Source organism: Buteo buteo, chromosome 6 (genome assembly GCF_964188355.1).
Source record: "Buteo buteo chromosome 6, bButBut1.hap1.1, whole genome shotgun sequence".
NCBI lineage: Eukaryota > Metazoa > Chordata > Aves > Accipitriformes > Accipitridae > Buteo > Buteo buteo.
In genome coordinates, this window is record NC_134176.1 from 39,370,571 (window position 1) to 39,392,996 (window position 22,426).

Here is a 22,426-nt window from a genome sequence, read left to right on the forward strand (position 1 = left end):
GGGCTACTCCCTGGAAACAGTTGCAAGGGCTTATGCCACAGACACCTGCATCTCACTGCAATACCTATACCTGTTTCTTGCCTGCTTGCGTGTCACAGATGTGAATTAAATAGAGACTACAAGAGCAATTTTTTCTCTTTGGTTATTGATGAATGACAGAAGCCAGATGTTCATGAATATCTCTCTCCCTGAGCTGGAGAAAACATTAGATGAAGGAGTAATTTATTTACACCTGTTTTAAAGAGTTTACATTTGTAAACTGTTGCTATGAAGCATAAAAGCTATACCTACAGTTTACCTAACTACTTCAGTTTAAGAGGTCGAGATGCAAGGAACAGCATGCCTTACTGCCTGCATTTATTAACTTAAAATAAACAAAGATAACATTTACTCTGCATTTAATGATATCACATTAGATTAGAACTATTCAGAACACGTTGAATTATTTTGATGAGTTATCAGCTGGCTCTGCTCAAAGGAGATTTCCCCAGGAGCATCCAAAGCTACTGTTTGTTGGTCTTCAGCAAGTGCTTCGTGGTGGATTTTGACTCAGCAGCAGGTGTTCTTCTTTAGGAACTGCTTGTGTTTCCAGTATTTGAACCAACTGCTATCTTCTTCTGTGGAACTGGGCCTTTTTGCTCCTAAGCCATCCCACTATTTCCTGTTTATAACATATGGTAAGGGTTACTCCAAGGATACAGAGAAAAATAAGACCAAGTAGCGTTACTCCTATTTTTGCTCTCTGAAAAATCTCTGTGGCTGGAGGGGGCCCACTGTCAATGCTACCTCCAAGTCCTTCCCATTCACAATACGGAGGAGCCCAGCCGTACCTGCAGTGACAGTTCTTACGATTGTTACACACTCCTCTGCCATGACACTTTGTCACATTGCAGTCGTAGTTCAGCAGCGATATACTGGTACATGTCCTGTTGATACAAAGCATATCGCTACCACATGGTGTGCCATCTTCCACAGCTCCCACATCAGCTATCGGCATCCCTATGTGATAGTCAAGACCCCAACACTTTTTATTTCCAACAGGGGTTTGCACTAGCGTTACGTGGTTCTGCAAGAAAGGCAATTTGTGTATGTTTTCACATTGGATCCTACCACATAAGATATTCTCAATACTGCACTTTGTAAAATGGATATTGTTACGAATACCGCAATTCCCAAACCGGTCACCTCGAGTGTTCACTGCTTTGAAGCAATCTAAAGGAGCGGCCCTGGCTTTTTTGCCAAAGAGACGCTGGCACTGTTTACGGTGGGAAGAACATTTTCCTTGATAGCAATAAGCACCATCTTTGCACAGGGTTCCATCTTGTACGTACACGTCCAGTGGGCACCAAGGGGAAGTCCCATTGCAATACTCTGGCAGGTCACAGTCACCAGTACTTGCCCTGCAGAGCGTTCCTGCTGGAAGTACTTGGCAGCTCTTGCAGCATCTTCCAGAAGCACAGACTGAACCTGCAGTAAATGTACAGTTTGGGTGACAACAAGGATCCTTTCTGCAGTTTGATTCTGAACCACAGTCACACTGCTCTCCGCTTTCTGCTATCTTATTCCCACAGTATTCACGCTTCATGGTGTAGAAAGTGCCGGGTGCTGGTGGTTGACGAAGGCAGCCGGCGCCGCGCCCAAGCAGGTCAAAGTAGTCTTTGTAACTGCAGTCACTGAACGCATCAGTGTCAACATCGCTTTCGTACATAAAGCATCTCCTTCGTCTGCATTTACAGCCCTGTTCATCGTGGCGCATCCCAAGAGTATGGCCCAGCTCATGGACAAATGTGGTAATAAACGAGGACAACTTCCTATCAGTGAAGGAAACAACTGCTGATGACCACTGGTTATCACATATGGACCCTAGAAACGCCAATCCCAGGCTCCTTCCAAAGCTCTGAAATGCAAATAAGTGAGCGGTATCGTGGCGCATCCGTGGAGACAGGTTTGACTTTCGCCATTTGTTAAAGCTGTCAAGCGCCTTGTTGACAGAGTTAGTAATGTTTATAAGGTTGCTTTTGGTCCAGATCTCCAATCCCACAAGAAACAGCCGAACAGAAAGCTGTTCGTACAGAGAGTCCCCAATGTTGATGATTTCTAGGACTTGCCTCAAGACTTCAGATTCGTTCCTGCCCGACTTCACAAACCGCACGTTGTCCACGACCACTATCATCTTCACGTACCTGACGTGCGTCCACCAGTCCTTCAGCATCTCCTCCTCCGCCGCCTGGGGGGCCTTGAACCACGGCAGCAAAGCCTTCTGGTGCTGCAGCTCCGCCAGGGTCAGCCCGCAAGCGGGACCCCCGGTGTCGTTGGCCTCCTCCATGCGGTAGAGGACGTGCCGGAAGGCCAGATCGTCGGGGACCGGCTCGATCTCGTAGGTGCCATCCTCCACCCAGAGCACGCCGCGGAGGCCCCTGCCGCAGGTGCCGAGGGCCGCCAGAGAGCCGGGGCTCCCCTCCACCTCGCCCTGGTAGAAGCAGTTGTCCCGCACGAAGGGGTGCTCCTCCCAGCGGGCCCCGTCCTTGCCGTAGGTGACCAAGGCGAAGGGGTGGGCGACCAGACCCCGCCTGGGCCGCAGGCGCAGCACCCGCGGCCGCCCCTCCACCTCCAGCCAGTAGAAGACGGCCAGGGGGTTGGCGTCGGACCGGGGCCTCAACTGCCGCGGCACCGTCACCCACGCGGCCGTGACACGCAGCTCCCCGGACGGCCGCCCCGCCAGGCCCAGCAGCACCAGCAGCCCCAGCAGTGCCCCCATGGCTGCCGCCCCGCGCCCCGCTTTGGGAGGGGATGGAACCTGGAAGGGCCCTGACCCCCGGGGGGGGGGAACCACCCCGAGGCCTCCAACTGCCCCTCGGCAGGCGGGGCGGGCCGCGGCCGGGGAGGAGGGGCGGCACGGCCGCCCCCGTCGCTTTCCCAACGGCGTTCTGCCGCCCGAGGGTCCGTCTCGGCGGGCGGCGAGGGTGCCTCGAGACGTCCCTCCCCTCCTCTCTGAGAGTGTACAGCGTACAGCGGCTCTCGTGGGGAGGAACGAATACATTCGCCTACCACAGGCGCGCCCCCAGCTTTTTATAGTCTTGATTTTCGAATTAACGGGCGTTTCGCCTTCTGAGCGGACATAGCGAGGAGGGGCGCCTGCTCAGCTTCACGCTCCTCGTCACGGACGTTCGTGTTGAGCAAAGGGATCATTTGGTTAGTCCACAAGGGGGGGGAAAATCTGTTTTAATAGCTCAAAGGATGGCTTTTGCTTTGCTCGCTTTTTCTGTTAAAGGATAATTTGTGAGTGGAGATCAGGAGCAGACTATTTCAGCTCAAAAGAATATTGGAAAAGGTTAGAGTCTGAAATGAAAAGGTACAGAAATACTAATCTCCTAGCCGGTTACTAGGACATAGCACTCCTTGGTGCCCTTTCTTAGCACGTGCCTTACTATAGCTACTCCAGCTATACACACACACACCTCCCCCAAAAAGAAAGGTAGAACCAGGGAGGAATTAACTTCCGAGATATATAGATATATACATATATATATATATATATATATTCCGTAATATAGAAGCAAACTAATAGCACCAGGTATAAAAGCGCAAAGCCTATGTGCGCCACAGCTGCTACACACCTACAGCCATGTGCCTTAATTACAGACATCACTGATGCAGCAGTCGTTTTCCCACATCACGGCCTTTCTAAAGGTTTGTCCTTGCAGAGCACTGGGAAGAGAGCGCTTACAGGTACATCTACCACTTGGCTGCCACGTTTTAAACACGTTTTAGCTCCATCTAGACACAGCTATAAGATTGTAAGCTGAACTGAATTGTGGTAAGATAGGATGTCCTGTGCAGCACAGCTATGCACACTGGATTTTTGGCACATAGTGCTCGGATTCAACAGAGCCACAGGTGTTACCTTTCGGGAACTCTTCACAACTTTCCTTTCAGCACTGAAAGCATGCCTGGGATGAAGTCTGACCTGCTATGGCCCTTATCTTTCACAGCTGCAGGAGGTCCACCCTCCCACCACCCCACCTCCATCTCCAGGATCCTACCTTTCGGCACCAACTTCTGGGTGCTGACCATCACCCTGGCACGAGCGTGGCACTTAACATTTCAAACTGCCCCTCAGGAGGCTGAGCAGTGAGAGAAGCTGGCAGAGTGCTCAGAGCCTCCCTCTGCCGCCTCAAGCCCCAGGGTCGAGCGGTCCGGTACCTTAAGCTGAGCACATGGCAGGCCTAACCAGCAGCTGTGGAGGTTACCAACAGTTGTCCAAAGGGGCTTCAGATTCTGCAAACTGGCACCTTGCTCATTCACTGCAAGTGTGGCCAGCATTAGTAGTGTACACCTTGTAATGCAGTACCCCAGATGAAAGGAATGAAAACGGGAGGACACCTGCTTCTGTTAGGATTTTTCTAGATATCTATAATTGTATATTGTTTGAAATTTATTACTGCTTTACCTAGAAGTGAACTCATGACCTATGTTATGACCTTTGATTTATTTTCTTATTAGTTTTAATTTTAAAATTACAGAAACTATTTTCTGTGAGGTTTTTTTATGTGCAGGTAGCTGTTGAATAACTGTCCACTACTTTTCAAGTATCCAGGGCTGTGGATTACATCTTTTGAAATAAATATAACTCAGACCACAATAACTATAATAGAAAAATCCTGTTACATAATCTTTGTGTGCAGTCTCTGTAGCACTATTTTTAAATGCATACTTCTGCTGTGTGATCACTCAAGTTAGAGAAAAGGCCCTACTAAATCACTCTGCCAACTTGCTAGAGACATGTCTTACCCCCTCCCAGAAGTTGCCTACTACTTTTTCTCTTTTAATATAAACATAACTATATAGTTAGGACTAGAAATTACTCTGGTTCCATTGTTGAACTCATGGCAGGTTATTCTTGGGGGGGAAGTGTCAACATAAGTTTGCGACGCTGCATTAAGCACCTAAGCTAACCCTTCAGCATCGAGGTTACATAAAAAGAGATGACGCTGTTGTGTTCAGGTTACCAGAGCCTTGCACTTCTGTACTTTGATCAGGCAAAGATCAAAGGGGAGGGAAGGAAAGATTCCCATTATATGACAATGAACAGGTTGGAAGAAAAAAATGACTGACCTTACAGTAGAGCAGGAAAAACGTATCACAACAATCTGTAGCTACTTCAACTGCAGAAACATCTGTTTGGCAGGTGTAACTGGCTTTCTCATGATTCATCAGTGTTTTTCAAATTTTTTTCAATCTCGTAGCCCCCTAAAATTTCCAGTGAAGGTGCCAGCTCCTATGGAATTGAATCCTACCAGCAAGAGGTTTACTTTTCTCACTTACCTTCTGTTAAGTCTCTAGGAACAGGTCACAAAACCCCAGCAGCCTTGTGGACCACAGGTTGAAATCCACTGTCCTGGCAGAAAGAAAGGAAGCCTTCTGATTGTTGAGAGATCAATAATACATCATAACACATCCCACTGGGAAAATTTCTCCCCACCACCCATCCATCTATGATCTATGTTAGACTACAGAAGGATACTTGTCACATAGGTGACCATTTGTTCATTCTGTGCATGATTACAAGACCAAAGCAACACTTTATCAAAAATTCACCTTCCTCTCCAAGAAAAAAAGAAAAACTGTCTTGAACCTTGAACACCTAGTTATCATCATTTGCTTTGCCATTGAGAAAATATTGAAAAAAACCTGAAAAACCATATCACACTAGCTTTTGTTCAGAAGCCATCTGTTGGTCAGTGAAGCCACAATCTATTTGCATAACATATCTTTACCATTTTTCTCACAGGGAACCTCCATGTCTCAAAATAAAGCTAATCTCTCCCCTTTGCCTTATCCTTCCTACTGCCTATACCCTTCTAACCTTGCACCAAGTACAGCTTGCTTTGGCAAACAACACGTACTGACTGTCCAAATGGCATCTAAATCTCTTTGCTAGGAAAAGGTTACCAAAATACAAAGTATGGGGACAGAGCGGCTAAGAGGAATGGGCGAGAATAACACATAGCCTGGTCAGACCTTACTTAGTGAAAAGTTGAAAAAGACAGGATTTCTGCTGCATCCGAGACACCATTATAGCTTTACACTGTGAATTGAGGTAGCTCGACTGCCCCTCTTCCTACAATCTTTTTGCATGTATGTGTATACATATGCACATGTATATACATGTATGCATATCTGTTCACATGTATACAAACATTTACATGTATTTTCAGGCTCTCAGGAGAATGTTTCCATTAGGGTTCTAGGTCATTTTTAGCTCCTGATACCCCATGATTTAGGCCAAGAAAAGCCCTTTTGAATTCTGAATGGTTATTATTTAAGAGCAAAAAATAGAGATAGCTCTCCTGTACAACCAAATCTCTCCTTTATGCAAAAGAAAAGTGAAACACAGGGCAAACTTCAGAACTGCATGCTTATTTCCCTTTCATCTATAAGCTTTACAAATATACTGAAGGTCCTTGGAAGGACTTTGGACTTCGGCGCTTAGGCTCCAAACCAAGAGACAGTGTATAAATACCAGAAAGAAAAGGCTTAGATTCTCATACACTGAAAAACATTACTGACTAGAAGATAGCTGCTTAACAGCTTTTTGACAGTAAATTACTTGGAGTTTAACAGTAATATCTGAAATAATGTCACTCGAGTAAGTAAATATCAAAGCTCACTTAACTGATAAAATTATTTTAGAATATCTTGTCAGCAAGTAACAAGATCAGAAGATATTTCAGTCCCTCATACAGCAAACCTTCAAAAGCTAAGAAATTGACACTCATTGGTAACATCCCTTACTGCTTTATAATATAATTCTCTCAGGAAAAGATCATTCCCCTGGAAGAGGCTTATCACATTCAAATGTATTGTTTCATGCATAGAAGCCATTTGCTATCCTCTCAATAGCTTAGATGCTGGCACTTGAACTCAGATGGGATCAGATCAGAAGTCCATCCTTTTTAATGCCCTCTGACACCAGCCAATACCAGACATTTCTGCAGAAAGCAAAAAGGCTGGTAAGAGATGCAGACATGAGGACAGTCGGCCCCTTCAAGTTCCACCCTGATCTCTGAATCAGCTCAAATTCTGAGTATGGAATATAAAGATTCAGTCTAAATGTAACTCCAATTCAGCTTCATTAACTTGTCCCTCTATTCTTGTGCTACAAGACAGAAAAAAAGAGTTCTCTACTCTCCTACTTGCTTCACAGTACTCAGTTTTATAGACTCAATATTTGTCTCTTCTTTCCTAAGGAACTAAAGCCTTGGTCCTCCCAGTGACTTCACAGGAGAAACTTTCTCCTAGTCATTTTATTGCCCTTCTTCAAACCCTTCTATTTTAGGAGAATTCTTTTCAGATATTGAGCTGTACAACACGCTTTATTTCAGATGAAATCCAGTGACTGACAGAATACTTCACTCATACTATATGTTCTAGCATCTGTTTTTGACCACAGCTGTATGGGCCTTCAGCAATAAGCAAGGTATCTTTCTTCTGCTAGTAATGTACACAAAGGAAAGATTTAACAAGTTGTTAATTTTTCTCCCTCGGAAAAAGAAAACCCAAAACACCCTAGATCTTCATTACAGTGCAGTCTAGTCATCTTTCTTGCTTAAGTTTTTCCAAATGACATATAGGTTCTTAGTAACATGAGTAACTACAGAGAAATTCAGCTCCTTTAATGGCCATTTCCAAGGACTTTATTCTGAATATCAAAAATCCAGCAAGGACTCTTGAGGTTCCTCACCACTCATGCCTCATTTCTGGAGATCCCCCTTTCCATCATGGGGGTGGATGAGACAATTGCTTTGGTGCTTCTTGAGCTCCTTGCTTTCACAGGAATTTCTTTAATATAAGAAAGAATCTACACCCTTTTGTTCTAAGTGTATTCTCACTACCTGGTAATTATTCAATGCTGAATAATTAGCTCTGTCTTGTTTTGAGCATCCCAGAATAACTGCTTTCTATATCTTCACTTGATTTAAGAGTTCGCACTAGCTTATTACGTACTTCTATCAACATTTGGAGAAACAGCTGTTCAAACTTGACCCACATGGTATGAAATAAAGCTAATACACACTTAAGTACACCGATATATGAGTTTTAGGTCTGTATCTGCATCAACAGCAAACAGCTATTGGCTTATCTACATCTTTAGTGTTACAGCTTTGGATTACAGGACAAAAATTACATGGGTCTTTCCATCATTCAATAGCTACCCAGAGCTATTTATTACGTTACTGAAACAGAAAAAGAGTCTCTTATAACCTCAAAATAAATTTGACACAGCTGTCTAAGCATATCTCAGTCTTCTTTCCTATCTACATTTTGTTTACTATGTACAGACCTTTTTCTTGCTTACTACAGTTTACAAGAACACAGGTAACAGTTGTGAAAAGAAAGCAAGCTATTTCAAGAATTGCTCCATTACTTCAATGAAAGAAACAAAACCAACAGTCATTTCTTTGCCATGGATGACTTCTAATTTTTTTTGGGGGGGAGGGGGCAGGTGTAAGCAACATGCTTAAACAGCAAAGTGTACAGCTTTGTATAGTGTCAGTGATGTTTCTCTTCCACTGCCCTACCTCCCAAGGTCTAAAAGGCAGATGACTAATCAAGGCGATCAGATGCAGCAAGAAAGTGCTAGAAGCACAGAGGAAGAGATGTAATTGATATATTTGAGCTACAGTAAAAAAAGAAGAAATATAAACAGCTTCACTAAGTGTGCAACAGCAAGACATTTTAGCCTGTTTTACGTCATCATAAATCTCTCTCGCAGAACACTAGCTTTTATAATAAAAGACCAGCTTAGCCATTAAATGAGTGCTCAAGAACACTTAGAGACTGAGAGCAGTTTGACATCTAATTACACGGATTTGAGCCTCCAGTTATCAAATCTTTTATCCGTATTGCAAGCATACTAAAGGCACAGCACTTTCTAGCAGGCAGCCTAAATCCTTTAGTTGAACGTTTCTTCCTCAAAATAGCACAAAATATATTCCAATATCCAAGCAAAAAAAATGCTGCCAGCACATATGGCATATTTGCTACTAACAAAGTAAGCATTTAAGAAAGGCATTCCAGCAGCCAGAAGTTTCATTTGCCAAAAATTCAGGTTACTTTTTTTTTTAATAGATAAAAGTTTTTTCTTTTTACATACGAAACCAAGACACAAGGGATGCAAGAGTATGTAAAGATTTCAGGAGGCTGCAAAATATGTCCATATAAAAACCATTCTCAGAAGCCAACATTCAAAATAAGAATTTTGCCTTCTTTGAGGCAGCTCACATCCTGACATTAACATTTGTGTGACAGGTTTCTGCAGAAAAAGCTCTTACAGGGACTTCAGTTCCTGAAGTGTCAGTCTCAGCAGAAGAGCTTAAATATAAAGAAAGGGGAGCAAGAATCTCCTGTTTTCCAGGTACTGACTAATCCAGATGTGTAACAACTTCTCCCTTCACTGCAGTCTCATCCGTTTTTCAGGTGGTCCTTTAGCGCCAGCACTCTGCTGAGCATTCTTTACAGTCTCTTTTTCTTCTGGCTTGACAGCTTCAGGGGCTGGTTCTGGTTCCTTCTTGATTTGATCCACTTAAGAAGTAACAGCAAAAGAAAGTTAAACCTCCAATTTTTATTCCTAAAATACTATTCACAGTACTCAGAAAATATTGTTGATGTCAAAGGGGCAAAATTCATTTCAAAGATATAAGAATAACCAAGGACTAAACTCATACCTATAGGGGTTAAAAAGTGGAATAGATTGAAGAGATACAGTTCATGCTTCTCCTGTTTTGAGGTTGCTTACAAACAACTCAAAGCCTTCACATGCTTTCTTGAGCTTGTAGCACCCTGCAAAATCACTAAGATGCTGGACTGACTAAACTGTTCCCTCATTCACCCTTTCACCCTCCTCCTGCTTTCAAAGACCATTTCCCGTATTTGGACCTTTAGGCAATACAGTTTTACAGACAGAAAGGGTAGGAGTAGAATACACATTTTTTTCAATTTCATCCTGGCTGTCACAGAGAACTCTTATCTAGTACTTTGCTCTTACCTAGCACTTTGCACAATTAGGCAATGCCAGAATTCCTAACCCCCTCAGTAGCAGCAGCAAGGAGCTTATATGGCAACTGGAAGACACTGCTATATACAGCCTAATTTTTAAGTCTTGTGAGAATAATAGTGTTTTACCTGGGATAGGCTTTTCTCCAGGCTTTTGCTGTGGGGGAAGAAGCAAAAAATAAAACAACACATCAGTGGAACCAAAGTCATAATTCTTAACCCTTCCTACTATTCATTTAGGAATATAAACCAACCAATACACTCTTATACATAAGAGTTGAGGGTAGAAGGGATCACTAAATACATTTTCAAATCCAATTAACATTTTATAACATCCAGTTTTTCCTCTGGCAACTGAAAAGCACTAAAGCAAAAAATACGCAGTTAGCCAGTCTTTCCCACATCTGAGGAGTAAACAGTTTTGTGAGATGCTATAAACACAATTTCCTTTGCTCCCAAGCAGAATACCTGGTGGAACAAATGACTACTAGAGAAGATCACAGGTAATCACAACAGCTTTAGAGAATGCCAAGAATTTCCACACTGATTAATAAGCCTACAGAACAATGGAATAACTAAAACAAAATAGCTGTGGTGGCTTGACTGAGCTCACAAAGCAGGGAACTGGAAGCAGCAGCAAAATCCGACAGCTGACAAGAACTGACCTTCTGTGATTAGATATGGCATTTGTATAATAAAATTCGCCCTCATAGTTTAGCCAAGGTCTTAATGACTCCTGCAATTACAAAGGGGAATCCTACACTCCAATCAGAGCCTTCCATTTCAAATTTATTGTCTAATCCATGTTATCATTGCAGAACGAACACAAAATTCCCATTCAGTTTCAGCTGAAGTACTTATGTACTGAAGTGCAAGTACTTATGACTGCCTTAAGGTCTAAGTAAATTACAGTAATACTACAGCTTATAAGTGCCATACCTGAACAAATCTAGGTGGAAACTTTTGTCTTAGGTCTAAAAGCAAAGCATCTACCCGTTGCCTTTGGAAAATAGAACTTGGTTCTTCTTTCTTCTTGGCTTTTGGTTTAGCTTTCTCTGCAAGTCACAGAAATGTAAGAGAAAGATGTATTAGAAGTTCTATTCTTCTATTCTCTCAACAGCTCTTTGTTGCATGACAAGTTGGTATTTGTCTCTTCTCAAAACTTCACCTATATTTTCCCTTTGACATCAGGTGGAATTTTTTTGTGGAAGATAGATTAAGGACAACTCTTACCTTCTGACAAACTGGTTTGGCTTCTGGAAATGTACTTGGGTCTCCAGTGGGTTAAAGAGTTTCCCACTTTGTTGACACACGGCTCACCATTTTCATCTCCCACCCATGCCTTGATGTTCATCCCCACCAGCACAGAAGAGCAAGATTCCTTCCACCTGATAGGGAGCACTAACTTACCCTTCAGACAGACAGACACTCAACCTCATCTCTACACCATCACCGTGCATTGCCTCAAGCTTTTCCCTACATTACCTTCCCCCTCCCAAAGCACGCAGGAGCAACTAGGAATCATACCTCGTTCTTCTTGATCTTTGAAATGCCACCAGTAGCCCTTGGATGGGTGATAGCGACAGTAGGACATAGCTTCTTCAAAAGCAGACTGAATTCCATGCACTGCAGTGAGCTTTCAGAACAAGAACATAAGGCAGTATTCAGAATTTAAGGAGAAAATACTGTATAAATTTTAGAAAGCAGGAATTTTAAAATTAGTATTCTATATTAATTTTTGTTCTGGGAAGGGAACTTGAGACATCTAGTTTTGGACCAAGAATGTAATCTCTTTAACACGCTCTTACAAGACCTTTTCTGAAGTGCTTTTCTAAATTGACAGAGAAAAACTTGCAAAAGCAGTAGTGTACTAGAACAGAAGAAATCAAAACAAACCCAAGTATCCAATTAAAAGAAATTCCACATCAGCTTAAAAACATAAGCCTCATTTAAAGAGAAATATTACATTACCTTAACATTAACATTCCAAAGCAAGCTTCACTGAATATGTATTTACTTATTATTTCATATGTATTTGTCATGTAATTTTTCTTTTGATTTTTCGAACCTCACGCTGCTCTCCCAATTGTGTAGGTTCAGCTATTCTGATCCTTCATCCTTAAACAATGTATCCTGCTTTTTGGACCATACTGCACTCTCCCAGGATCTTTCATTTCCATGTGGGATGCAGGCCATATTAACTAGTGGGGTTTGTTTTAAGTTACTGTATACCACACAAGATCTTTCCTCAAAACAGTGAAGGAGGGATTTAAAGAACCTGGGGAGGAACCAAAAGTAAAAGCAATACAAACCGGTATACATCAAATGCACAGAACACTTACAACTCTGGAGTTAATGACAGACCCTAAGTCAGGTGCCTGATAAATCACTCCAGCAATAATATAGTAGTCAGCCAATGGGATAACTGTGGGGAGAAAAGAAAAAAAAAAAAAGGCAGGATCAATTTAAAGCTCTGGCTGAAGACTGTGTATTTGTTGCTGAATATCAGTAGTAACAGCAGAAATTGTAATATTTACCTCATCACCAAATTTTCTCTTTTTAACCTTTCCTTCAAGGTGCTTTATTTGAACCTTAGCCACAGACTCATAAGGGGAAAAAACCCACAAGGTCTGCTTTACAGATAGAAAAGCAACAGCTTTAAGTCCTGTCCTACTGCAAACAAATAATTGACCTTACAAGAGTTGGGGTTTTCAGAGCTACACAAGGGGAGTCAAATGAACTGCACTGGAAGTAGTTCCACTTGCCTTTGCTACTGGTAGAAACCCACAACAACGCAAGATCTCATTCTTCCAGCCTCAGCTTTCTCCAACTTGTACAGTCCTCTTAGCTAGATTTTGCAGACCCACGGGTGGCTAAGCACACACAGAGCATGCCTTTCTAAATTAATAACATTCTGCCAAAAAAAGACTACCTTCCAAAGGCATTTGTTAAATCAGATTTGGAACCTCTACTGACCGATCAAAAATTGTTGTTCATTAGACCTGCAATGCAGGGGAACATCACAGTTGCCTCCATAATACCCTGCCAAAGATTCTTCAATTAAGGAACCACAGTGATGCTATCAGCTTCACATTCCTAAGGATCTTACCTGCGCACACATTGTTCCAGTTCCTCCATCTGCATTAGCACATTCTGTCTGAACCTTTTTACTGACAGGACCCAATTCATCCAGTACTTGCATTTTATGAAGCTTGGACACCTGCCTAAATTAACAGACCAAGACAGCTGGGTCCATATTACAGCCAGTCCCCACTTCTCAAAAGAAAGAGGATTCTCAGCATTTCCTTAGAAGTGGAGCAAGACACAGAACAGCAGCTTTACTGTCTCACAGCTCTGTACTAGAGCAGCATGCCTTCCTAGACAGGTAACTCTCCCTAATCATTTGATCTAAAGATTTTTTTCCAAAATCACTTCAAACAGACAAAAAAACTTGGCTTAAAGAATTTAAAATACAAGTGTACTTTTTTTAAAAAAAAACAAAACACACAGAAGTCATAAGGCAGGCCTGCACCAGTTCTGAGTACTCAACACTAGCTGTGAAATCATTAAATTTTTGTTTTCCATCCCCACTCTCACATCTCAAATACACTAATGTTTGTACCATGATAAAATGAAACACACGGGTAACATTTGAGCTAGGGAACTTGTCACATGAAGGATAAAGTAATTTGGCAGAAAATAAACCCCCTTGCATTCCAGTTTATCCTCAGATATCAGAGGGGCTGAGGATGGCTAGGTTTAGATTCTGAGTGATATCCAATTTGGCACTCTTAGTCCAGTTGTGTTCAACTTACTGAACTCTCACTATTACAGATGCCCTAATAGCGCACTGCACTTTCACTTTCAGCTTAGTCACACTCCATGGACACATGCGGCCAGACAGAGAATTTAGCGGCACCCAATGAGAAACTTTTACAGCTAGCTTAATGAATAGCGCAGTTTAAAGCAACAGAAATACAGGTTCTTATGGATTGCCGGTGATACATACACTGTCTGCAAAAGCACGTGCAAACATTGAGATTATAAATAATACAGTGTGCAAAATCAGAAAAGCGACTCTATAGAGAGAGATGTTTAAGTTTTCCAAGTAAGCGCTCAGTATAGTCCAGATCTTACCCAAAGGCGTCCTTATGGGGGGCAAGAGAGGCTCAGCCCCTTGACTGACCCCAGGAGTCAGAGGTAGTCTGTGATAGCGTCTTCCCTGACTTGTTTTCAATGATGCCTTCCCTAACACTCCACCTTTCTTAGGCCATTTTTATACAATTCTTTACCTTCAAGGTGGAGCTTGAGTGACTCTAGTCATACATACCTTTATTATGATTGGTATAAAATTCTCTCGCTTCGCCTTTAAAGGTATAGTTTAACAAAAATTCAGAGCACAGGCTCAGTGAGGGGTGGTCCCACTTTGAAGGCAGGTAGTCTTTGGGATGGAGGTGTGTTTTGCTATTATAATGACATTATAATGAGCAAAGTTTGCACAAAGGACAGCATTTTGTCAAAATATGACAAACTATTGGCCCAGGGTGGCAAATATGCAGCTTATCAGTACCATAGTACCATGAAGTTCCTATCTCTGCAGTGATTCACAAAGCCTGGCCACATAGTCTTCGCTCCACTCCAACCTCTGTGCCGTTTTGCAGGCAACATTGTCTAGGGAACTGCTGTGGAATGGATTCCTTGCATACCAGTTGCATTCCACCCTGAAAGCTTCTTCAATGTTATACCTTTCCTTAATGTGTGAACAATGCCATACCTTTAATATAGGTTTAATTTCTAAGTCACCTCCAGTAATTATTCCACAGAACTATGTGACTCAATCAAGGTACCTAGCATAAACTTTACAGTTTATGGGAAAAATATTACCAAACAAATCCCAGTTAAGTTCCACCAAATATGTATTTGGCTTACTGCAGAAGTCTGAACACACATATTGTGGAAGTCCCAACTCTACTCTCAATCTAAAAAGTGTCAAAGCAGGAAATTAAGGGCTGCATGTTATTTCCATATGTGTCTTTTGAAAGCTAAATTCAAAACATTTAATAAAGAAACAAATCAAAAAATCTATTAAAGAAGGAATCATATATGTTCTTTTTCAGTATGGAACTGCAATATAAAGAGGCCATTACTTCATACAAGCAAATAAGCAGCACTGCTAGACAAAGCAAACTCCTATACAACACTAAAATGCATATGCAGAGCCTAATTCGCTTAAAAAAAAATAATAAAAATTTAAGAAATAACTAGCATTAACCCTGCCTTTCTTTTCTATAAAGCTTACTCTGAAATAACCTGAATTATTTTACATATACAGGCAGTAAACACAGAAGTCAGTCCAATAACTATTGAAATGTGGCTACTTTTTTAATTAATCACACACACCCAAACAAATTTAAGGTTAAAAAGGAATAATGAAGCCAGTTGCATGCAAATGGAAAAAGAGCTAAGGTATTTCATTTAAAACTTGAAAAGGTCATCAGTGACACGGTAAGAAGGAGTGGTGCTGTTGTTACAAGATTCCCTCACAATGCCAAAATACTCAGTTCTCACAGGAATAACCAAAACAAGCAGCATTTGCAGTATCTCATGGTCATTTTTCACATGGGTCATCGTCTTCTCCTCAGAAGATCCTACTCAGCAGTATAACCAATCCACAGTTGAAGGTGGAAATAATGCAGAATAAGACAGTGACATGACACGAACAAAAGCATGAATGATCCCTCTCCCTAACTAATGGAAATCATGGTTCTCCAAAATAAATAAATAAATCGCATACTAGCCACTTCAGATGATTAGGTCAAATTAAACTAAGCTCATCAGTCCCAAGCAAGGATATCATTAGCCTTATATTCAAATAATTAAAACGAATACTCTTGCATAGCCCAACAGATAAATATAACACGGCATGAATGCTATTATCAATATCCCATGGCAAAATACACGATAGGGCAGCACTTTCTCATTGTACTCTTCACATTTCACCACAAGATGGCAATCCCTGCTATTAGCACACTAGAGGTCACTCTGCTAGACAAAATATCTCCACCCCACCACAAAGCCTCATACCCTTTTATTTAGACTTAAGATAGACATAAAAGGGGAACCAGAAGTGCTTAAACAAATTAGGAACAGATAAAAGGGACTAACCAATCGGCCTTCTCAACAGTGACATGAACTGAGTGACCTTACCTTGTGCTGGAGATTGCCTTTGCTGCTTTCGGATAATGAAGAGAATGGGCTCTTGTGCATGAAGAAGGATGTACTCCACTCCAACCATTTGGCTGAAAAAAAAAGCAACCAGAATAAGTATCTTCCTCAAAGTAAAATCTGTAGGATGTATAGAGCTACCAAAAGGCCTGGAAGTAAAGGGATGACGTTCTGATGCTTTGGAAGCTCTTCTATGTAACGGGCAGTAAATAAAGGCATAGGATTTCCTGGGCTAGCTATAAAAATCTAGCTTTATATATAAAGGGAGCCACAACAACCTGACACAACATCTCAGTAGAATATGTTGGCAAACAAATAAATAGCAAGAAGGATAACAATCTATCGTCATAGAGATGTCTTTTAAACTCAGAAACAAAGGACCAGTGTATGATGTGACCATCTGTGTGTCTGATGTGAAAGCCCCTCTGCAACCACATCTGAGCACAAGTGACTTCACCAATGAACTTTTAGCTCAGCTTGCACACTCCCTATCTTATTGTGGAGTCTTTAAATAGTCCTCAAACATCTCACTTGTGCTCAGTGTAGCAGATGGGGAACTGCAAAGAAAGTTAAACTTCTGCATGCTGCAATCTCATTACACAACCATCTGTGATCAGTTTATTTACAACACTCACTACTTTTATTATCCATACTAAAAAGCCAGCTCTTTGGAGGAACTATGTACTAATTATGGCACATAGCCAGCAGGATACAGAAAGACAAACTCAAAGCATCCCCTAACATAAACCCTATTCACCATAGAAAAACATTCAACTACATTACCATTACTCAAGTTCTGTTGAGCTGAGAGGATGAGAGAAGACATCTTTTCTAATTCAGAGAAATATCTGAAAGGCAATTTACTGGAGTCTCAGAACATACATAGAATCAGTCATGCTTAACACCTCCTTGAAATGGCGTAAGAGGAAGTAGAAGACATCCAAATACAGAAAAAGCTGGGCTCCCTGGCAAGTGGAGGGACTAAAAACCACAGAACAGAAGGTTTCCAGCATGCTTCCATTCAACCACCAAAGCCTCTGGATGGAGGGACAAAGGACACTGCAGAAGAAGCAGTTCCAAATTACAACTTACTTCAAATGGTCCAAGGTCATCCGCTGCATTTTGACAACTTCGTTGTTACATGTTCGGTCATAGAATGGGTTACTTCGCTCTGAGAAATAGTCCAACACGCTCCCATTGTTTAATATTGGAATCCAAGAGCTGTCAACCCAGGAAATTCCCAAGAGATTATCTGGGAAGAGAAATCTACAATGAGTACCAAAGCAGCCAGAAACACTACAAATACCTCCGAGAGTAAATTGCCACCAGTTAATGAGTTAATGATTATAGCAGGAGACGGAGGTGGAACACAGTCTCACACAAACCAGTTCTAATTGAAAATGTGCTTCATAGAGTTCAAATAATAATTCATATCCTTCCACCTTCTGCAGTTCTGTTACACATACATAACAGAAATACAGCCTTTTTTCATTATTGCACTTTCCTTGACCACTAGCTGCTGGTATACCTTTATGTCTCAAGAATGTAAGCAGGGTCTGTGTGCACGTGTGCGTGCGTGCTGTGTTGGTGGGAGTTAATTAGCTCTGATACTGTATATAATATTATCATACCAAATCTACTCAGTAGTATTACATAGTTTATTTTAAGAACCACAGCATTAGGTGAGCAGAAAGACAATCCAAAGCATGGTGCCTTTTGAAAGCTACGTCTCTGGTAAGTTGAATTTACTAAAGTAAGTTAGAATCAGTTACGGGGCAGGGGGGACGGATTTTATTATCACACTGCAGCAAAATGATGTTCCTCAAGCAGACCAAAGAAACCAATGTCAACAATTGGTTCCACAGTCAACAAACCTGCTAACGTTGAAGATCCATGAGGCACCTTGAAAAGCACCCTGAAATTCATCCATTTTAAATTGCAGCAGCAGCAAATAGAATTTCCAAGACACAAGAAAGCAGGAAACAAAGGCATGCATTGTTTAGAATTAAAAAACATAAGTGATGAGAATTCATTGAAGACTGAATGAAGAACTGAAATTCCCTTTGCACAGGAACCATTCCCTTACGTTCACGCATTATATACATACCCAGAACTCCCATTTATCATTCCACTGTGAATATTTTACTTCTGCAACAACTCTGCATGCTCAAGGATGACTGGATCAGTTCCAAAAATGCCAACTCATACACTACTAGCAGTTTCACTGAGGAACAGTTAATAAAGTAACACTAGCTGCCCAGCAAACCAGGAAAAATGCAGCTTAAAGTCATGTGTAAATCATTTTGCCTCATTAATCTCAGAACTGCCAGCCTCTTTCATAGAACTTGGGGTGGGGAGGAAGTCAAGGCATTCATGTCATTTCATATACACTATTCTCTCTCCTCACTATAAAAAAAGGAAATCTCAGAAACACAGCACTAAGATCCATTATTAAGCACTTAAGCTGTGGTAGTGCTGATTATCCTAAATGCCTTTCAAAACCAAAAGACAAGCCTTCCTTCCCAACAACACCAAAATATTAAGTGCTAGCCATGTTCTTCCCATAATAAATTCTCCTATTACATTTCAAATACAGACTTTTCTTGCTTGTATAATTAACAATAACTACACTTCTCAAGAGGAATGTCAGGCAAGCTTCATATACATATAGCTATAATGCTGTATATAGACTGATAAACATATCATAAAACAGAATATAAAGTTGGGCTCTGAGGCTCAATTATCCATAGCTGCTTAGTGCCAATATTTGTAATTGCCTTTGTAACTAGCAAGACTGCTCTCTTAAACTATTTTTGGAAAAAAAGGGGAGGAAGAACAAAACCAACCATAAACCTGACATGTCTGTTATTCCCACTAAGAAGTGAGTACTTCTGTTTATTTTGGGTATGAGAAAGGATGGTGTTCCTGCTTCCCTGTTCCTTTCAAAAACAAGACATCTTGTTCAAAGCAATTTTTGTGGAATTTGCATCACAGATGGACAAGTAAAGTGCCTGTGACAATACAGCCAATCTACCATAAATGTCAAGACAATTTGGGAGACAAGCCAGCAGGAGAAAACCTCTGTGGCATTACCAAAATTAACCCCTCACAAGCTTTCCTTAAATATCTGTTCTTGGTCATTCTCAGAGACTCCATCACACAGGCTTTTGGTGTGATTCCATTCAGACACCCTTATGGAGAAAAATAATTTCCTTTCTCATGCCCTCTCAAGCCCCTCTTCCTCTCTCAAAGTTCAAACGCTTCACAGTAATTTAACCTGTATTTTGTTTACAATGTAAACCTTTAACACTTCATTCAAGTATCACCCCTTCTTCTTCAAAACATTCTCTCATTCTGTTCATACCCCTGAATTCTCACCAAAACTTTCTTGTTCTCAGTTACTTCAGCTTGCTTTCTGGCTTTTCTAACAGCCAGCTTGCCTCATCACATCCACCTGAAGCACTGTTAAGATTACCAGCCTAACTCACTGCTTCGGTCTGGTGCAAGTCCCACACATGCCAGTTTCCTACCTTCCTCCAAACTTGAGAGCTAAAACTATCTTTTTTCAGCTGTTCCCTACGTTACTGTCTCACCCCAGGACCTCCTTATTCCACCTGAAAAGGCAGAAGTGTACAGAAGGGAGGCTTGTTTTTCCCAGGTGGCCCTGAACACACCCTCCTAGCCTACTTCATGTCCGAGAAAACTGCCTTTTGGATAGTTTTTCCTCCCAGTCCCTTTTCCTGACACAGATGCACTAGCAACGCTACTAAACTCCCTTGTGCATTCTTTTCAAAGGGATACAAACAAACGCAGGACTTCTCTTGCCCCTACAGAGCGCTAATAAAGGAAGCAGCTCTATCAAACTCCCACCTTTGGCCACAGCTCGTCCTCCACCAACTTGGACGCTCCTGGGAGCGAATACTATTAGCACAGCAACCTCCGGCCAGCCAGCCAGGACGGTGCCCATTACAACAACCTCCAGCCGCCGCTGCCCCGGGGCAGCCAGGCCCGCCGCCCTCTGCCCCACGCAGGGAAGCTCACCCCTCCGCGCCCGCCGGCAGAGCCGACCCCAAGGCGGCGGTGCGGACCCCACGACCCAACACGGAGGCGGCCCCCGGCAAGACCCGGAGCCGCGGGAAGCGCAACCCACCCGTCAGGGCCCTCAGCGGGGAGCCCCGAGCGCCCACACACGCCCCGGCCCTACCTCGGATATCCACCGCCGCCATGGCCGCGCCGCGCACTTCCGCCCGGCGCCCTGACGGGGCGGGGGACGGGAGGCGGCGAGGACAGGAAGCGGGGTAGAGCGGCGCCGGCAACCGAGACGGGAGACGAGAGCGGCGCCACGCCCGGCGGGGAGGGGGCGGGGCCTCCGGCGGAGGGGCGGGGTGGGGGGGCGGGGTCTCCGGCGGAGGGGCGGGGCCAGGCAGGGTGAAGGTGGTCCTCGGGCAGCCCTACCGTGCCATGGGATGGGATGGGGTGGGATGGGGTGGGATGGGGTGGGATGGCATGGCATGGCATGGCATGGCATGGCATGGCATGGGAGAACATCCCTCGTCCCCGCACGCAGTCGCTGGCCGGGGAAACACAAGCGTGAAGCAAAGGGCTGTGCTGCCCCGGCCTCCCACCAGACTCGCGAGGTGACCTGCTCTTCACCCATGAGTGATGCATAACCAGAATGACAGCATCAGTGACGAAAACTAAGTGCGTTTTTAATGCTAATTCTGAGCTGTTTGTTCAAAACCAGAGATACAGGCGTTACAATTGTTTTCACCTCATCTTGGCCCTCTGGTGATTGCCAGTCACTTTCAAAGGGAAAGAGATGCGGGCTGCAGGTTCCTGCTGAGCATTACACCCCTCCTGGTTGGGGTAGCCCTGATTTAGATTGCCCTGTGGGAATAATATGGGATGTTTAAGATCACACCTTCAGAACACTGCATGGTTCCTGTCCTGAGGATTGGTCCTTGGGCATCTTGACTCTTAAGTGATATCACCGGTCATTTACAGGGTGAAGAACAACATTCGGTGGGTAGAAGAATATACATACCTGAAGATTAACAAGCTTTTATCTAGGCTGACAACCGCAATCTACCAATCTGCTGCACAGGGCACCCAATACCCCCACATCCCACTAGCGTAGCTCCCCGTGCCTGTCTCGCTCGAGCCGTTGCGGAGATCTGCCGAGATCAGCCATTCCCTCGCTGGGAGCAGCAGGGTCTGTGAAGTGAGCCTGGAGGTTATCCCCTCGCTGATGGCACGGCGGGGTGGTAACTGGTGATGGAAGCTCTTCCCCTCCCGTTAGAGATGTGTATAGTGTGTATAAAGTACAGGAAAGGGATATTATTATTGTACGAGAACAATCAAAAAGTTAGGACAAACCAGAGCTGATGCGGCTTATTTGTTCTTTATTCAGTCCTCCTGAACCAATGCATTAGGAGAGGGACTTTAATTGTATAACCACATACTCTTTTTTTCTTTCCCCCCAGGGTTCTGTCTTGTTCAATATGTTAGAGTCACTATATGACTTGCAGATATAGAGGGGTTTTTTTCTGTGAAGGAGAGCTGCCTACAAAACACTTGCTTTACATGTTTCAGAAGTTGAAAGATGTCAAGGTAACAAGTGAAGGTTACAGAAAGTGACAAGATCAAATAGTTAAGGCAGAAGAATGCTGCTTTGGAGAACTGGACTCTATTCTTGCCAGTGATATAGTCCTACATTATATTAATGAGGTTTTTTTCGACCTAACATTTCACAGTTGTCTAGTGATTTTGGTTCCTCGTTTGTTGGAGACCGACACCAGGGATCCGATTTATAGATGCGCTGAGCCCTTGCCACAAGTAAAGTTACGGTGGTCATGCTTTGTGTGTTTTATAATTCTCTGCACTCTGAGAAGTCAAGTTGTCTGAAATCTCTCTCAGTTTAAGCACCCAAGATAAGATTTTTGTAATCTCTGTGCCTTAAGGCTGCATCTCTAAAAGGGGGGTGATAACAGGTCCCTTAGTTCTGAGCGATTTATGAAAATAAATTTAATAATGTCTGCAAAAATATAATGATGCTGGGGTGGTTAGTGTCATGAGGAAATTAATAATCCCCTCTTCAAAAAAGGATTTGCTTAACGTGCAAAAAATAAGTAAAAAAGATTGAACA

The 22,426-nt window shown here is 42.8% G+C and overlaps 2 protein-coding genes across 4 annotated transcripts; both read right to left on the reverse strand.

The window, feature by feature from the left end:
- Nucleotides 1-169: 169 nt before the first annotated feature.
- Nucleotides 170-3,040, reverse strand: LOC142032195 (disintegrin and metalloproteinase domain-containing protein 20-like). Its single transcript, XM_075030530.1, has one exon. It carries the CDS (start codon nt 3,038-3,040, stop codon nt 608-610), a length of 2,433 nt encoding a protein of 810 aa, XP_074886631.1. The 3' UTR covers nt 170-607.
- A 2,204-nt stretch (nt 3,041-5,244) lies between these two features.
- On the reverse strand, nt 5,245-20,584 carry MED6 (mediator complex subunit 6). 3 transcript variants are annotated; one of them, XR_012650774.1, is made up of 9 exons: nt 18,156-18,222; nt 17,374-17,533; nt 16,264-16,355; nt 12,399-12,481; nt 11,584-11,692; nt 10,996-11,111; nt 10,186-10,213; nt 9,336-9,585; nt 5,245-5,398 (listed from the first exon to the last, which is right to left on the reverse strand). XR_012650774.1 is itself a non-coding variant. In XM_075030533.1 (8 exons), exons 1-8 carry the CDS (start codon nt 20,505-20,507, stop codon nt 9,455-9,457), a joined length of 741 nt encoding a protein of 246 aa, XP_074886634.1. In that variant the 5' UTR covers nt 20,508-20,584; the 3' UTR covers nt 8,655-9,454. The 3 variants fall into 3 exon arrangements, 2 of the variants coding, with proteins under 2 accessions (XP_074886634.1, XP_074886632.1); XM_075030533.1 differs by lacking the exons at nt 5,245-5,398; nt 18,156-18,222 and adding an exon at nt 20,486-20,584 and having other exon boundaries at nt 8,655-9,585; XM_075030531.1 differs by lacking the exon at nt 5,245-5,398 and having other exon boundaries at nt 8,655-9,585.
- Nucleotides 20,585-22,426: the final 1,842 nt, after the last annotated feature.

Coding starts and splice junctions, on each gene's coding strand:
- LOC142032195 (XM_075030530.1), bottom strand. CDS start 3,040: ATGTATTCGTTCCTCCCCACGAGAGCCGCTGTACGCTGTACACTCTCA.
- MED6 (XM_075030531.1), bottom strand. CDS start 18,207: ATGAATTTCAGGGTGCTTTTCAAGGTGCCTCATGGATCTTCAACGTTA. Junction 17,534..18,155: donor TGGATCTTCAACGTTAGCAG/GTTTGTTGACTG, acceptor TTCTCTTCCCAG/ATAATCTCTTGGGAATTTCC. Junction 16,356..17,373: donor ATGACCTTGGACCATTTGAA/GTAAGTTGTAAT, acceptor TTTTTTTTTCAG/CCAAATGGTTGGAGTGGAGT.